This window comes from Dipodomys ordii, unplaced genomic scaffold, assembly GCF_000151885.1.
Source record: "Dipodomys ordii isolate 6190 unplaced genomic scaffold, Dord_2.0 Scaffold22, whole genome shotgun sequence".
In the NCBI taxonomy this organism is placed as follows: Eukaryota; Metazoa; Chordata; class Mammalia; order Rodentia; family Heteromyidae; genus Dipodomys; species Dipodomys ordii.
This window is the reverse complement of record NW_012267238.1, coordinates 2,299,647-2,318,281: the sequence shown is the minus strand read 5'-3', so window position 1 is coordinate 2,318,281 and position 18,635 is coordinate 2,299,647. Positions and strand designations below refer to the sequence as shown.

The following is an 18,635-nucleotide window of genomic DNA, read 5'->3' as shown; positions in this document are numbered from 1 at the left end:
TTGTTGCAGCTGGGTACCAGGTCTCATGCCTGTAATCCTAGCTATTTAGGAGGCTGAGATCTGAAGATTGAGGTTCAAAACCAGCACGGGCAGGAACAAACATCCATGAGACTCTTATCGCCAATTAACCACCAGAAAACTGGAAGTGGTGCTGTGGTTCAAGTGGAAGAGTACTCGCTTTGAGCTGAATAGTGCAGGGACAGCACTCAGGCCCAGAGTTCAAGCCCCATGATTGACCAAAAAAAAAAAAAATGGTGGCAAACATTTCACTCTTGCTGGTGTGGGTAATGTCTGTGGGAGCTTTTCATGTGTGCTCCCAGTCTCAAGCCTGCTTTTCTTCTGCCTTCTCTGGTCCCTACCCCTTGGTCAAGATGACTTCATCAGAATTACCCAATGGAGTGGCATAGATCCTGCTTTCAGTCCCTATCAGAGCAGGGGATAAGCTAAGCCAAAGCAAGAGGTAGGCTGGCTGCTCTGCCTCTTCCCTCTTTTTCCCTGTGTGACAGTTATTTCCTCTTCCTCCCCGAGGCACCTACACCTAGTAAGCTTATCCAGCCCTGGCCCTCCCCAGAGGTAGGAAGCCACCCCCTACCCTACCAGTTGGCAATGTGAGCAGGTGGCCCTAAGTTCAGCCCAAACCTGAGCTTGGCTTTTGGACTGTGAAACTGCTCACTTGAGACAGAGGGCATGGGGCAGACTGAAACACATCTGCCTCAGCTCAGGCTGAGCCATGACTGTCAGATGGGAGAGTAAGGCCTCCCGTTCTCCAGAGGAGATCATGTTCCCTGCAGGTCCAGCTGCTGAAAGAGGACACTCCTACCATTCCCCTTTTCCTTCAGGGAGATGGGCCCAGTTTAGCCATCAATCAGTCCAAGGGGGTTGTAGTGAAGGTGGTATCAATCTTGGACCTGTACCAACTGCCCTCTCTTTTCACAAATGTTCATTTGACCAACATTTACTGTTACTTGGCGTAAGCTGGGTCCCATGATCAGCTCAGGGAATATATGATGAGGTATAATTCTTGCCTTGATGACAGAGTTTGGATAGCTTGTGGCAGCAGTGTGATATTGGCTGAAGACAGGCGTTCAGGATCTACAAGAACTCAGAAGGTGTCTTTGAGTAGTGTAGGGAATTAGGAAAAGTTTCCTAGAGGAAATGATTCCTGGTTAGAGTCTTAAAATATCAGTGGGCTCAGCAAATAGGGAGAGGGACAGCATGATGGCTGTAGAGGAGGGAAATGCTGTTTGGTGTGTCTGACAGGTAGGGTCAGGAAGGGCACTGATGGACTGTCTCTCAGTTGCCCATCTTTCCAGCCTGTTCTCTGTGTATAGCTCAGAAGTGAATTCAAGGGAAGGAGTGTGGCAGCAGTGAGGAAAGCCATTGCTGCTTTAGAAGAGCTCAGGTCTCCCTTTGTAAGAAAAGAGGACTTGAGTCAAAACAGTGCATAAATTACCTTACTTGCATGAGCCTAAGTAATGTTAGTACCTATAACCCATGAATTATATAGTCACAAGTGATTTTCAGAATGAGTGGCTGAGCACCAAATATGCAGTAGTGAACAAGATAGCCACAGTCCCTGCCCTCTTGGTACTTAAATAAATGGGAATCAGGTGTCTAATTTTGGAATAGTTATAAGTTAGAATTATGTACTTCAAAAGTGAGATATATAGCCAGGCACCAGTGGCTCATGCCTGTAATCCTAGCTACTCAGGAGGCTGGGATCTGAGGATCATGGTTCAAAGCCAGCCCTGGCAGGAAAGTCTGTGAGACTCTTATCTCCAGTAAACCACTCAGAAAACCGGAAGTGGTCAAGTGGTAGAGCGCTAGCTTTTAGCTGAAGAACTGAGGGACAGTGCTCAGGCCCAGAGTTCAAGCCCCACGACCAACCCCCCCCTCAAAAAAAAAAAGTAAAATATAGAGCCAGATGTGGTGCCTGTAATCCCAGCATTCAGGAGGCTGAGGCAGGAATGTTTTAAGTTTGAGGCAAGCCTGGGCTACATAGTAAGACCCTTTCTCAAAAAGAGAGACTGTGTTATGAAATGGTAACCTCTCTGTACAGCACCTTAATAATAGCACAGTTACTGGGCTGGGAAGGTGGCTCAGTGGTAGAGCGCTTGCCTTGCATGCATGAGGCCCTGGGTTTGATTCCTCAGCACCACATAAGAAAAAAGCAAAAAAAAACAAAAAACAAAAAACAAAAAAAATAATAGCACAGTTATATTTTTAAAAAGAGATAATGTATGTGTAACACATACATATAGATTGTCATTTTGTTTTAATTTTTTTTGCCAGTCTTGGGGCTTGAACTCAGGGCCCGGCCACTGTTCCTGAACTGCTTTTGCCCAAGGCTAGCACTCTACCACTTGAGCCACAGTGCCCATTCTGGCTCTTTCTGTTTATGTGGTACTTGAGGAATTGAACCCAGGACTTCATTCATGCTAGGCAATCACTCTTCCACTAAACCACCTTCCCAACTCCCTGATGTCAATTTTAAACATGCTTAAGTCCTATTTACCTACCTTGCTGTCTCTGAAAAAACAATCTCAATTATCAATGAGATTCTTTTGATGTTCTATTTTGGTTTTAAGTTTTTAGAAAATAAAGAACTTCAGACCAGCTCAAACTGGTTTGGAAAAAAACCGATTTGGTTTACAGTTAAGGGAAAAAATGGGTTGGACTTCGTTGAGGGCTAAACATTTATTCTACGTTTGTGTTGATGGCTTGTTTAGTTCCTGGCCCCACATGCCCCAGCTTGAGGCATTTGCTGTTCATGTGCCAAGATTGAGGTGTCCAGAATGTGCTTAGCTTCAGCATAGGTGAATGTTCTACACATTGATCCAGGGATTTTATCTAATTAACAAAAGCCCTGCCTGGTAAATACATTTGGCTGTCTCCAGGCCTCAAGAGAGGCCGTCTGTTTATCGATTGTTGTATCATTTTGGCTGGATGGGAAGATATTAATGATGGCATCAGAGCAACCAAAACATGCAGTTCTCTTCAGAATGTATGTAAATGTCCTTGCAGCTTGCAGTGGATTGAAACAAAACCTTTATGCGAGACCAGGAGTCAAGGCTTGTAATTTGACTTTTATTGTTTGAGCTACCTAAAAATATTACAAGTCTTTGAATGCTGGAGTATAACCCATGGGTTTCTTGAGTGCTAGGATATAGAAGGCATGTTACAGTTTTAGAATTAGAAACCTAGGTTCTACGTTTGTTAGTAACTGGCTATAGGATCACATTAGTATGTCATAACAACTCTGCAAATAACATAGCTGACTTTACAGATGACAAAACAGGAGCTGGGATTGCTCAAATAATTCTCCCAGATCTACCCATTACTTCATCTTACAGATGAGGGAGCTGCAAGGGTGAAGTGGAAGTGACTGATGCTTGCCCCAGTTCATACACCCTCCCCTCCCCCAGTTCGTCTGGCCAAATGGAGCTGTTTTTGCCTAGCTTACTGAGAGTCCACAAGCTTCCTAAACTGTCTAATTCAGAGTCCTTATCTGTCCTCAGCTCTGCTCATCAATCCACCTCTAGTTCCCACAATCAGAGCCTTGCTTTCTTTCCATCCCAGAAACTAATTCAGCTAGTGTTGGTTTCTTTTTCTTTTTTGTCAGTCGTGGGGCATGAACTCAGGGCCTGGGGGCACTGTCCTTCAGCTCTTAAGCTCAAGGCTAGTGCTCTACCACTTGAGCCACAGTGCCACTTCCAGCTTTTTCTGCTTATGTGGTGCTGAGGAATCTAACCCAGGTCCTCATGCATGCAAGGCAAGCACTCTACCACTGAGCTACCTTCCCAGCCCCTAGTGTTAGTTTCTCTTGTGTTTGTTTGTTTGTTTGTTTGGTCGGTCGATGTGGGGCTTGAACTCTGGGCCTGGGCACAGTCCCTCAGCTCTTCAGCTCAAGGTTAGCGCTCTATCACTTGAGCCACAGTGCCACTTCTGGTTTTCTGGAGGTTAATTGGAGATAAGAGTCTCACAGATCTTTCCTGCCCTGGCTGGCTTTGAATCATGATCCTCAGATCTCAGCCTCTTGAGTAGCTTGAATTACAAGTGTGAGCCACCAGCACCTGGCTCGTGTTGGTTTCTTATTGTCCAAGCATAGCTTACTCTTTCCTATCTGTGAGCTTTTGCAGCACTCCCAAACCATCAGTCCTGCTGTCTGTCCAGATGCTAGTCGTGCTTTGTTGCCCACCTTAAGCCCCAGTTCCCTCAGAAAGCTTCACACTAATAACAGTTGTTTATTAGTATCTATCTATTCCATGGGAGACAGACCATTAGATGCTGTGTATGTGTGATCTTTATTCCTTGTTTCACAGGGATGGGGAACATTTTCCAGATGCTTACTTAATATCCAGGTAGAGTTGTGTTCTTATCATCCATAGCCTCCCAAGTGGTCAGGGGTAGAATTGTAGATTAAACCAAGACCCGCACAGGAACCACCATTGTATGCTTTTCTCGCTGTGGTTTGCTGTTTGTTGCTTATCAGAATTTCCATAGATCTTTAAAGCTGAGTCATCCAGTAGTGACTTTGGTTAGTGGCCTTTTTCTCTCCAGTTGCTTCATGCCTATCTCACCCAGGCTCTGAGTCCTGTCACAGCAGGGTGGATGGCATCTCCTCCTGCCTCCACCATAGCAAGTCACATGTGGCTGGCTGCAGGCTGGCCCACTGATTGATTAGTAGATTGTAAACCTTGTTTATTCTCCAAAGCCTGCCCAGCAGGAAAGCACAGCCCTAGGCAGCAGCTGGGCAGGCAGACTGGTCTCTAGGAGTTTCCATTCATGTGGATGAGAGGCCCAGCCAGGCTGCATAAGAATCTTCTCTGATGTTGAGCTCAGGCTTCCATCTCAATGCCCTTTTGTGTAGGGGATAGCACCCAGGCCTCCTGGGGAAGACTGTTTGACCAGCCTTTGCAAATGGACTGTGAGCTTGGACTGGCTATAAAGCACAAACAATTGAGAGAGGCCCCTGGAATTCCCCAGGACTCAGAAATCCAGCAGGTGGAGTAGGATTCTTCTCAGGGCAGAAGGGGGACAGTCAAAACTCCTACTTGGGTCAAATAGGATCCCAGGTACTTGGTCTCCAGCATCATTTCATGGCCTGTCCAGCATTTATCTCCCATTGTTAGCTTCTTTAGTGGTCAGCTTCCAGCCTGCTTTGGTTCCTCTGGGTTGGAGCTGCTTTTTCTTCCTTGAAGAATAAATAGATTTTGATTGAACATTGATTGGTTGGTTGGTTGAGTGATTGTGCTGGTACCGGGGCTTCATTGTCTCATGGAGCTTTTTTACTCATGGTTGGTGCTCTACCATTTGAGCCACTTTTCTAGTCCAGCTTTTTTTTAAAAAACTGGTTAATTAGAAATAGAGAATTGAGGACTTTTTTCTGCCCAGACTGGCTTTAAACTGTGAAACTCAGATCTCAATCAGACAACTCAGATCTCAATCTTCTGAGTAACCAGGCTTATAGGTATAAGTGACTGACACCTTTTTTTTGGAAATATAATTTTAAAAATTTTACCCTTTTCAACCATGCAATTAAGTGGATTTTAGTATGTTATTAAGATTATGTAACCAGCACTGTGGCCTAATTCCAAAACAGTTAATCACACCCTTAAAAAAAAAACCTGTCCCATTAGGAGTCAATCCCTAATCATTTTCCATCCCAGCCTCTAGTAAGTGTGAATCCTCTTCCTGTCTCTATGGATTTGCCCATTCTGGACATTTCCCCTGAATGAAATTATGCAATCTGTGGTGTTTTGTTTTGTGCCAGTACTGGGGCTTGAACTCAGGTTTGGGCACTGTTCCCTTAGATTTCTCGGGAAGTGATATGGTGCTATATCACCTGAGCCACAGCTCCACTTGGGACTTTTTTTTTTCTTGCTGGTTAATTGGAGGTAACAGTCCTTCATGCTTTTCTTCCCTGGCTGGCTTCAAACTGGGATCCTCAGATCTCAGCCTGTTGAATAGCTAGGATTACAAGAGTGAGCATCTTGTGCATGCAAATGCACACACACCTTCGTGTGTGTGTGTGTGTGTGTGTGTGTGTGTGTGTGTGTGTGTTTAAGCTGACTTTCAAGATTCAATTATACTGTGCTGTGTTGTCTTCCTGCCTTTTTATAGCTAAAAAGATTTTTCTGGGCAATGGAATAAAGTAAGTAATGGTACCTCAAAATGAATAGAAAAGGACTTGGTGATAGATTCTGAAGTTATACATGTGAAGCACCTGGCATAGCATTTGACACATGGTGGCCTGTCATTACTTGTTTACTCCCTCTGGAATTCCCCTCACTTGATCCCAGTTCTGTTCCTTATAACAAGTCAGCTCCCTCTTCCTGTCCAAATCTTCAAATGTTAGCATGCTCTAAGCTACATAAATCTGCACTTTGTGGTTTCAAGTCTCCTTATCCTAATTGTTTCCTAATGAAAGGGCTACAATTTTTTGGTGCCTTCTGAATTCCAGTGTGGACTGGCTATTATTATGAGGGGCAAGGCACACATCAACTTGTTAGAGATTTTATGCTTCTATTAATATGGTCTGAGTTTGCATTAGCTTTCTTGGCAGCTGCATTACATTCCTAGAGCCTGTTCAAAGCTTGTAGTCAGACCAGCCTACTGAGAACTAGGGCTGCTTGTATTCTGTGAATTTTGGATTGGATTTATTTGCCAAGCTTGTTTTAAGGCAAATGTAAAGTCATTTGAAGGTACTATTTTGCAATGTGGGGTGTCACTGTGCGGCCTGCCCTGGAGAAGGGGAGTTGGGCCTTTCTCATTCTGACACTAGGAGAGTCTCAATTTTGTGTGTGCGCATGCACATTTACATGTGTAATTTGTGTGTGTGTGTGTGTGTGTGTGTGTGTGTGTGTGCGTGCGCGCGCATGCGTGCCAGTACCGGGGCTTGAACTCAGGACCTGGGCATTGCTCCTTAGCCTTTTTATTATTAATTAATTAATTAATTTATTTTTATTGGTTGTGGGGCTTGAACTCTGGGCCTGGGCACTGTCCTTCAGCTCTTCAGCTCAATGCAAGCATTCTATCACTTGGACCACAGTGCCACTTCCAGTTTTCTGGTGGTTAATTGAAGATAAGAGTCTCATAGACTTAATGCGTGGGCTGGCTTTGAACCGTGATCCTCAGATCTCAGTCTCCTGAGTAGCTAGGATTATAGGCATGAGCACCTTGCTGCCCCTTTAGATTTTTTGCTCAAGGCTGAGACTCTAGCACTTGACCCACAACTCCATTTCTTGCTTTTTAGTGATAAGAGTCCCACAGACTTTTCCTGCCCAGGCTGGCTTCAAACCACAATCCTCAGATCTCAGCCTTTGGTCTAGCTAGGGCTACAGGCCTGAGCCACCCACTAGTTCCTAGCTAGGAAAATCTCTTCTAGGGGAGAAGATTGTTAAGAGGTAGAACTAATGGGAGAGTATTTCCATTCTACAGATGGCTTTCTTCCCTATTTAGGTTTTTCCTGTATCATTTTGGTCCCAGTTATCTGTGTGCTTTGGGAGATGGTGTTGTACCATAGAATATAGATAGACTCTGTGGTCTCACGTTGCCACTTTCTGGTCATGTAATCTAGAGTGAGATGTGAGTTTCTTGTCCAACTCTCAGGATCAAATAAGATCATAAATGTCAAGTGCCTGGGGCACAGCAGGCACCTTAAGAAATGTGAGCACTTTGAACTCAATCATTTAGCCATTTGCTAGACATGAAGAGCCAACCATGTTACTGTTCTCACTGGGCCTTTTCAAACATCAGAATACCCATGGTGCTTGTCATTATTTGGGCATTTCCTTGTCTCATTTCTGCTGCCTCAGCTCAGATGGAGAGAGATCTATTGGGAAAGGTCCACATCTGGCCCATCACAGCGCCCTCAATATCCAGCACAAAGCATGGCATTAAAAAAAACTCATTTGAGGGGCTGGGAAGGTGGTTTAGTGGTAGAGTACTTGTCTTGCATGCATGAGGCCCTGGGTTCGATTCCTCAGCACCACATAAGCAAAAAGAAAAAAGCCGGAAGTGGCGCTGTGGCTCAAGTGGTAGAGCGCTAGCCTTAAGCTGAAGAGCTGAGGGACAGCGCCCAGGCCCAGAGTTCAGGCCCCACAACCAGATCCCCCCAAAAAAAACTCATTTGAATTTCATTGATCAATAAAGGGGCAGTCTAGAATGTGGCAGCCTATGGTTAGCCAGACTACTTAAGGAGAGGTTGGGTGTTGGGTTGGCTTTATCCAGTTTATTCCTTACGGAAAATCTCTATGGGGTTCTGGAGCTTGGTAGTGGTAGTTCAAATGCCAGCCCATTTTGAAAACTTGGAGATACTGCAACTTGTTGCTATAATGTGACAAGCTTCCTGGCAACCAGTCACCTGTCCAGCTTTCCTTGCTGGAGTCCAGAGTCCTACTATGAGTCCGGTAGGTGGCGCCCATGGCCCTTTCCCACTCCTCAATTGTCTAGATTAGCCTCCTCTTTTTACCAGATCACCTCAGCAACTGCTGCCTCTATGAGACATGAATGTAGCACTGGGCAGATGAGGGTAGCTTGGGCCACCCTTCTTCTATGTGGGTTTGAGCCAGGGCAGATGTGCCTAGGGAAACAGATGTTTGCCATAGTGATCCCAGGAATCATGCTTTTGCTCTCCTTTCTGTCATAGCTGTGCTTCCAGGAAGTCATCCCTATGGGTCTTCTGCTCTGACCTATACTTATGGTATCTCTCCCTTAGGCCCCCAAGGTCCTTACTTGTACTTTAGATGTTTGTCGAGTATAACTGTCTATTGAATGTATTCAAGGAAAGAATACTGCAGAATCCATCAAAGTACACTCAACACCCTGCTCAGTGGTCATCAGGAAGAGTTTGTAGAATGAATAGAAAGACAGAAAAAGGTACCTCAGAAAGGTCTATCAAAATTGAAAGGGATTTATTCTACAAATAAACTAGTTTTATGACAACCACAAGAAGGCTGAGGAACTATTCTAGTGAAACTGAAAATAACATACTGATACCGATACTGATCCTGGCTTGCATCTGGACCACAGTGGGCATAAGGTTGCTGTAAAGGATATCAGGATACAGGTAACATATTAAGTAAAAATAAGACAGTTTGCCTTGATACTCATAAGGGGTCGGTTCCAGGATTTTTCATATGGATATCAGAAGACACAAATTTTTTTCTTTTTCTTTTTTATGAATTCAGGGCCTGGGTTCTATCCCTGAGCCTTTTTGTTTAAGGATAATACTCTACCACTTGAGCCACAGCTCCACTTCTGGCATTTTTGGTATTTAATTGGAGATAAGTCTCAAGAACCCTTTTTTGATTAATTGGACTTTTGATTAATTGGACTTAAGAGAAATCTTACCTTTTGGCTTTGAACAGCAGATTTCCAGATCTCAGCCTCCTAGGTAGCTAGGATTACAGGTGTGAACCACCAGTGCTCAGCATAAGTTTCTTATATAAAATAGTCTAGTAGGGTCTGGCAATGTGACTTAGTGGTAGAGTGCTTGCCTCGCATGCATGAAGCCCTGGGCTTGATTCCTCAGCACTACATAAACAAAAAAAGCCAGAAGTGACACTGTGGCTCAAGTGGTAGAGTGCTATTCTTGAGCTAAAGAAGCTCAGGGAGTGCCCAGGCCCTGTACTTTAATGTGTGCTCAGTTTCCATAAGGGAGATGGAACAAACAACATGCACCTAGCACTGAGCTTAATTCACTTCTTCCAGAAAGTGTTTGAGGAGTTGTGATTCAGCTCTTCTCTGTGTGCCTACAATAATATATATGTAATATTTTATTAACATGTTACTTATATCATATAACATACACTATATAATTATATGTTATAATACAAAATACAATTTAAATATCATACTAATGTATAATTCCAACACATTGTATATTATAATATGTAATTTATATTATATGGCATATGATAATATGTAATTGTTATAATAATAGCAACTAACATTTGAGAAATGTAAGTGATTTTACATATGCTATTTCAGTCAGCCATCATAGCATTCTTGTTAGGTGGGTCTGGCCTACTCATAAGAGAGGTTGAGCCGGCACCAGTGGCTCATGCCTGTAATCCTAGCTACTCAGGAGGCTGAGATCTGAGGATCATGATTCAAAGCCAGTGAGACTTCTATCTCCAATAAACCACTTAGAAAACCGGAAGTGGCACTGTGGCTGAAGTGGCAGAGTGCTCGTCTTGAGCAGAAGAACTGAGGGACAGCGCCCAGGCCCAGAGTACAAGCCCCACGACCGACAAAAAAAAAAGAGAGAGAGTGAGGTTGATACAACTATCAGGGCCACACAGCTTGTCTCTCACAGAGAAAAAGGCAGGCTCTTGTCTGGGTCACCTTTGTGTGTGTGTATGTATAAAGGAAGGATTGAATTGATTAATTCTTCATCCTTTAAGTTTAGAGATTTTAAAACTTTGTGTTAGAAAATAACCAGTTGTGAAGTGTTGCAGACATATCGCACTTAATTTGTTGTGGGTGCTATGTACATCCCAGTCATTCTTCTCCCTTACCACTGCCTGCCTAGCTCACAAAAGTGGCACAGCATAACAGTGTTGGCAGGCATCTCACTAGGATGAGGCTATATGGAGAGATTTCTAGAAGATGGGTTTTGAGCTACAGAGGGTTAGTTGCAAATGAATGGGTCCTGATTCTTAGAAGAGAATGCTTAGTTCAAGTAGCAAGTACAAAAGGCCAAAGAGGCCTTGTGTTTGTGCAGTCTGAGCACCAGGCCCTTGGTTGAAATCTAAGCATCAAGCCTGAAAGTCTGCTGGCTCAAGCTGGGGTCCCACAGCAGTCTTTGCTGCCTCCCAAACCACCTCCCCCCGCATCTCTGGCTGGGAGATAAGGCACAGATGGAGGCTGCCTGGGGATTCTAGCCTTAGGCGCCTTGCCTCTGCCTCTGACTGCTAGCCTGTGCTGTTATTACTGTAAACAGGGCCTTCTGGGCAGCTCCTGCCAGTGTCCAACTGCCCAGATAGTGATCATGATTGGGCCTGCATGGCTCAGTGCTTCCAGGCCTCTGATGCAGGTGGGACAGGGCTCCCTGCTTTTCAGCCCCTCCCCAGATGCAGCTGGGGGGCCAGTTCCTGTGAAGGATCCGGAAATAAGTTGGAACAAAGCATGATTGAAGTTCACTGGCCGCTTTGTATTGATTGGTCATAAAGAAAGAGGAAGAAAAGTCAAGTGGTACCACCTCCTCCAAGAAGAGCTAGTCAGAATTACTTAAAATTGCAGCTCTCTCCCTCCCTTCTGCAAATAGCAAGCCTGATGAGTTGTCCTTCGTTGAAAATCTTGCTAAGAACCACATATCTACTAGGAATTCATTTATCACTACATAGATTTAAAATTAAAAGGTTTTAGAACTTGTTAGAGATTTAAGAAATAATTTTATTTTATTCCTATTTTACTGTAGAGAAAAATAAGGCCCAGATTTATCCTGGACCATACATCTTGTAGTACCTGATAGAGAAAAGACTAGACTCTGACTTCCATCATTAGGCCTAGGGCCACAAGTGTCTCCAACTCGACTGAGAAACTTCCCACAAACACACAGGAGCCTAAGTTCTTTGAAAGGCAGGCAGATATGGAACTTCCATACAAGAAGTATTGCTGAGAGTTCATTCATAGCTATTCCCTTCCATGTGACAGCCACCATGGCTAGACACGAGGGATAGAGACTGGTCCTTATTTCTAGAGGGACATGCTGACAGTGAGCAGAGACAGAGAACTGCATGACTACTCTATTCTTCCAGGTTAGCACAAGGGATCGTGGAGACAACAGTTCATCTTAGAGAAATCATAAAAGGCAGGAAGTATTTTTTCTAAAAACATTTAAGAAAAAAGAATAGTAGGGTGCTGGTGGCTTACACCTGTAATCCTAGCTACTCAGAGGAGACAGATCTGAGGATCGCTGTTTAAAGCCAGCCTGGGCAGGAAAGCCCTTGACACACTTATATCCAATAAATAAACCACCAGAAAACCAAAAGTGGTGCTGTGCTTCAAGTGGTAGAGGGCTTGTCTTGAGTTGAAGAGCTGAAGGACAGTGCTCAGGCCCAACCGACCAAAAAACAAACAAAAAAAGAGTAGTAGTATGGTCATTAATTTCAAGCAATGTGGCAGCGAAGAATTCTGAACAGAAAGTGAAAGTTTAACTGCCTCAGGCTTCCTTTTCTTGATCAGTTGTCATAACTTACCTTGTCTCTAGTTTTGGGCTTGCTGGGCTCTCCTGGATCCCAGTGGAGGGGAAGGGACTGGTTTTGTTTGTTTATTGTTTTTGTTTTTGAGTGTATATGTGTCCTGTTTACTAAAGCTTGAAGACAGGTCTTCATTCACTTGAGGTGTCTTCCCTAAAAGCTGACACTCTCCCGCTTGAATTGTACCTCCACTTCAGGCTTTTTGCTAGTTAGTTGGAGATAAGTCTCATGAATTTTTCCTTACTTGCTTCACACCTGTGTCCTCAGATCTCAGCATCCCAGAGTACCAGGGATTACACATGTGAGCCATGGCACTGGCTATATCAGTTCTTTTTTTCGCGGGGGGGGGGGGGTCCAGCCGTGGGGCCTGAACTCTGGGCCTGGGCGCTGTCCCTCAGCTCTTCAGCTCAAGGCTAGTGCTCTACCACTTGAGCCACAGTGCCACTTCAGGCTTTTTTCTTTTTGCTTATGTGGTACTAGGAATCGAACCCAGGACCTCATACATGCAAGGCAAGCACTCTACTTCTGAGCCACCTTCCCAGCCCTTGATTTGTTCTTATATGAACACTTTTGTTCTATCACTACCTTGCTTATATGACTTTAGTGCAGTTTTCCATCTACAGATGTTTTCAGGTACTTAGTATATTCCCATTTCTAGTATATCTTTGATGTATTATGCTAGTTTACTTTGTCCCATTAAAATGAGGCAAACTCTGGGCTGGGAAGGTGGCTCAGTGGTAGAACACTTGCCTTGCATGCATGAGGCCCTGGGTTCCATTCCTCAGCACCACATAAGCAAAAAGAAAAAAGCTGGAAGTGGCGCTATGGCTCAAGTGGTAGAGCGCTAGCCTTGAGCTGAAGAGCTGAGGGACAGCACCCAGGCCCAGAGTTCAGGCCCCACGACTGGACCCCCCCCCCAAAAATGAGGCAAACTCTAATGGAAAATACTTATAATAATGCGGGCTCTTTTATTTACACAGTGGTTTATTGCATACCAAGTATTTTTATGTATTTTGTCATTATTCCTTCATGGTTCTCACCCAGTAAATGGCAGAGCCTGCATTTGAACTGAGGTCTTTCCTACTCCATGTCTGCCTGAGAGTTGTGCAAGAGCTGAGATTTAGTCCTGGATTTCTGCTGTAGTCTCCCATGTAGAACATGGGACCATCTCCAGTTAGTATCTTCTACCACCTGCCCTCCTAAACTGGTTCATTAGGGAAGGGCCTTCTACAGGTCTAGAGTGAGCCACCAGCACTTGGCCCTTTGTTGTTTTTGTTTGTTTGTTTGTTTGAGACAGGATATCTCTCTGTTGCTCTGTGTAGCCCAGTCTAGCTTGCAGGGCCCACCCCCTCCCCAGCCCCATACTAGCTCCTCTGCTCTGAGTGGCAATATGCATTAAGCATTATACTCATCATCTCAGGGATGATGGAATCCTAACCTTTCTAGAGCCACATGACTCTGTCACAAGCATTGCTCTTTTTAAAAGAGATTAATTCACTTGCTGCATTTTGTCCATTGGTGAAAATCACCAGGGAGAGCAAGGGTGACTTCCTCAGGCCTCAGAGACCCTTTCAGCCACTCTCAGCAGGCAGTCACACCCCCCTCCCCCCCCCCCCCAGCTGGCTCAGGACTTTGAAATTACTGCCTGCTGAGCATTCACTTGCAACAAAATTAAATGGGAGACATGGGTTGTGAAGTCCTAACTTTTGGGGCTGCTCTGCATCAAGGAAAAGTAGGGAAGGGCCCCACCGGCTCTGCAAGAGGAGAAGTTATTGATGGTTTGCTTTGCCTTGGTGCTTGTGAACTTAGCTCTATCCCTTCCTTGATTTAGCAGGCAGGTACACCCACTCACTCAGCACCAGCAAATAAATAAAAAGTAGGCTGCTAAGTCGGTGTGGTGATGCCCAAGTATAATCACAGCAGTGAGGAAGGTGAGTTACTGTATGCTGTCTTTCTCACTTTCCCCTGGGGAGTGACAGACCCAGAATCTGGATACCAGGTTTCTTGGATTTTTTTTTTTTTTTTCTATTTCATGCAGTACCACAAGGCTGCAAAGAATGATAGTCAGGAAACTGGACAGGGCCTGAAAGCTCTCACTGGAATCTCACTGAAGAACACCATGCATCCATGAATGACCATGCAGATTATAGAGTTCTATATTTTTCATTTTGCTGCATTCTATAACTTGTTTGGAGCTGACAGAGTGTGATTCTCAGTGGACCTATGAAAAGATTGAAGCTTAGTGGGATGGTATACCTTCTTGGGTTGTTAGAATGGCAGGTTACAGAGTTGGAGCTATAACACAAAGCTCCAGGCTCCTGACTGGGCCCTGAATTCCTTCATTTATATAGCAAGTTGAAAGGAACTGATTCTGCTAAGTCTTTTCTCCTAAAAGAAAATCCTGTAATATACCAAAAAGATGACCCCAATACAACACGTATACAACAAGCAGATCAAAATTCTTGGTGTAATGGCAATGGTAATATGATACCTTTTATACCCCCCATTAGATACTTCATCTCTAATCACCAAAAAGCAGGAAGTGGGGTTGTGGTTCAAGTGGTGAAGCACTTAGCCTTGAGCAAAAAAGCTCAAGGCCAGCACCCAGCCCCAGGACCCATACAAATAAAAAAAGAAAAAGAAGCCAGCTACTGCTGTTAGTGGCTTACCTTCTTATCCTAGCTACTCCAGAGACTGAGGATGAGAATCCTAGTTCGAAGAGAGCCCAAACAGAAACCTTTGTGAGATCCTTATCTCCAGTTAAGCAGTATAAAGCTAGAAGTGGGGCTGTGGCTCAAGTGGTAGAGTACCAGCCTTGAATGAAAAAGCTAAGAGAGAGCATCTAGTAGAGTCCAAGCCCCAGTCCTGGAACCACATTCAGAAAAAACTCAGCACCAGGAAATAAATAAAAAGTAGTCTGCTAAGTAGGTGTAGTGATGAGGAAGGTGAGGCATGAGGATTTAAGTCCAGCCTGGGCTTAATAGAGAGACTGCCTCAAAGAGAAAAAAAGAGAAAAACCAAAACTAAACAACCACAACAACAAAAGGTGGCTACTATTGAGTGTTGGCAAGGAAAAGGGTATACAGAAGTTCCCCTGTCATATAATGGGAGAGTCAGTGGAGAAGCCATTCTAGAATGAGCCCTGGAGCTGTTTAGTCCTATCATGTATACCATCATATCCTGTTCCTGGGATATGCCTGATAGAGATGAGATGTTCACAGGGTCAAATAGGGAACATGTGAGAGGATGTCCTAAACATTGATTTTGGTGGCTGGGAGATGGTGGGTGAGTAGCTCTGGGAGAACAGCAAGGAAAAATGTGATGCATTATACTGATATTTGTTGTCATTTTCCCCCCCTACTATCCTCTTGTAGGTTCAGCCTGCTTAAACAATTAGGTTAATTTTATAATTCTTTTGCCTCAAAACTTTGAGTGACAGCTTGACTGCTTTTGGTGAAAGGTCAGAAAGGATGACAAATAAATTTCCTATTGCCAAATTCTTTTTTGGGGGGGAGGTCTGGTCGTGGAGCCTGAACTCTGGGCCTGGGCACTGTCCCTCAGCTCTTCAGCTCAAGGCTAGCACTCTACTACTTGAGCCACAGCGCCACTTCCGGTTTGTTTTCTTTTTGCTTATGTGGTGCTGAGGAATCGAACCCAGGGCCTCAGGCATGCAAGGCAAGCACTCTACCCAGCCCCTATTGCCAACTCTTTTGTGCAGTAGTAGATAATTAAAATCTGTGTTGAGAATTTTGAAACTCTTTTCAATGACTCCCAAAAAAAGAGTTTCTGGAAGACCTCCTGTCTAAGATGCAGAATTTTTAGCCTCCCTGCCAAACATCTATCAGTGCTTTAGGCTAAGATTGTATTTTAGAGCTTCTTGAGGGCTATAAACCCTTGGATGTTGTATAAAATATGTGTGTGCTCATATATAATTTTTTTGCTCCTAATATATTTTTTAAATATTAAGAGTTTTTCCTTTGTTGGTCTGTCGTGGGGCTTGAACTCTGGGCCTGGGCGCTGTCCCTCAGCTCTTCAGCTTAAGGCAAGCGCTCTACCACTTGAGCCAAAGCACCACTTCTGGTTTGTTTGTTTTCTTTCCTTTTTCCTTCCTTCCTTCCTTCCTTCTTTTCTTTCTTTCTTTTTTTTTTTTTTGTCAGTCATGGTGCTTGAACTCTGGACCTGGGAGCTGTCCCTTAGATTTTCAGCTCAAGGCTAGTGCTCTACCACTTGAGCCACAGCACCACTTCCCGTTGTCTGGTGGTTAATTGGAGATAAGAGCCTGGGCTGGCTTTGAACAGTGATCAGCAGATCTTAGCCTCCTGAGTACCTAGGATTACAGCTGTGAGCCACTCGCCTGGCTTCACTTCCCATTTTCTAGTGGTTAATTGGAGATGAATCACTGGGCTAGCTTTGAGCCCTGATCCTCAGATCTCAGCCACTTGAGTAGCTAGGATTACAGGCGTGACCCACCGGTGCCTGGCAAATATATTGAGTTTAATAAGAGGGTTCCAATTCTGAAAGATTATGAGTACAGTTCATCTTGGTTCATGTCATTGAACCAAGTCTCATCCCTGCCTTCAAGTTACATAGTTCAATTTTTTTTTCCCCCTGGTCATGGGGCCTGAACTCTGGGCCTGGGCGCTGTCCTGCTGTCCCTCCGCTCTTCAGCTCAAGGCTAGTGTTCTGCCACTTGAGCCACAGTGCCACTTCTGGCTTTTTCTGCTTATGTGGTGCTGAGGAATGGAACCCAGGGCCTCATGCATGCAAGGCAAGCGCTCTACCACTGAGCCACATTCCCAGTCCCATAGTTCAATTTTTATGTAGTGTATAATTGAACATAATGACTATTTGCCTACCCTTCCTCTCATATATTTTTTGTACAGAAATTGGATCATGTTCCCAAAAATATTCCACAGTTCACAACAGTTTGTATCTCTGCCCTCCTCATCTAGTTTGAGGCCCTGTGCTAGTTGTGCATGTACGAGCAGTTGTCTGCTTCTCTTACTATGAACTGTCACCCAGATGGAGCTTCCTGGTGGTCACTAGATGTTCCTTCCATCTTCACCATTATTTCCTGTTCCTTTTGCCTTGATTGGTGCCCATCTTTACACTTCCTGAAATTCTAAGCACAGTCTTCCCTAAGAAACCTCTCATTTTCATGAGCATGTTCTAGTTTTCTGCTGGACCAACTACCAAAGAAGTGAACCTTCCCTTCAGAATAAGAATCAGAATTCCATCCATACTCAAGCATTTGAGACACAAGCTCCCACAGTATCACATAGTTTGTGTGAAAGGAGACTTTCATCTCACAGAAAATTGTCCCCAGAAACAAATTGTTTAAATAGGGATACAGGTTGACCCATTGCAACAATGAGATGTACAAGACACTATGTCGAAAAATGAACTTTACAAATATTTTTTTTGGGGGGTAGGGGAAAAGAGGAGGCAACAATGCTTGCTAAGAAATGTACTCATTACCTTGCTCATGTAATTGTAACCCCTCTGTACAGTATTTTCACAATAAAAAACTTATAAGACAAAATAAGAAAATTGTCCCCAGAGTTCTTAGCCTTTTAACATCTGTAGTTAAGAAAAACTCTTTCCTCATGAAAAGGTTTTACTGCATATGTAGTAAGGAGGCTCTGGGAATTCATCAGAAGAAATCTTCCAAACTAGAAGTCAAATGGAGAGTTTCCTGACTTCCTCCCTCAATACTCCCCTCACAGCGCACCACACCTCTTAACAGGATGTTATATACACCTTTTTTTTCCTCAGGGTGAAGAAATGTTCCCCCTCTGTCTCAAACATTTCTTCCTCCCTTATCCCTATTATAGGACTAACTTCTTTTGATCATTACTTCCTCATAGAAGCCTTCCTCCTTCCCTTGTTCACCTGCATCCTGTTGTGAGCCCTTATGAGTTGTGTGGTTCTCTGTTCCATGGTCTGTTTCTCCCTTAAATTGTCACAGCACCTATCTCAGTCACTGCATCAACAGAGTGATCAGAGACACTGGGATTGGCCATTCAGTTTTCAAAGGTATCAGTTTCCAGATTTGTCCAGCCTCTATGTTTGTTGATTGTCATTTCTTCTATGGTTATTTCTGCGTATGTCTATGATAAGCCATATACTGAGAATATCCATCCCTCTGTCTCGTTTCAGACTGTTGTCAGAAGGCGCAGATGTCAATGCAAGGCACAAACTTGGGTGGACAGCACTAATGGTGGCAGCCATTAGCCGTAATGACAGGTAAGAATCTCTTTCCATCCAGGGCTTCCGTAGCTAGCAATGTTCTCTTGCCACCCTTGCATAATTCTTGTTGTATTCTCCAGAGGTAAGGAGATTAATTCAGGTAAGGGGTTCGACTCATGGTATATTGGCCTATTTAGTAGACATGAAGAAGGGAGATGTGGCTTTGGATTCCAGCTTATC

General features: G+C 44.1%; 1 protein-coding gene across 1 annotated transcript in view; it reads left to right on the top strand.

The window, feature by feature from the left end:
• Clpb (ClpB homolog, mitochondrial AAA ATPase chaperonin) overlaps positions 1-18,635 on the top strand; it is a 134,199-nt gene that overhangs the window by 7,608 nt on the left and 107,956 nt on the right. The window contains exon 3 of the mRNA XM_013014177.1: positions 18,366-18,452. Coding sequence (XP_012869631.1) covers positions 18,366-18,452 — 87 coding nt within the window. The remainder of the gene's footprint in view (positions 1-18,365; positions 18,453-18,635) is intronic.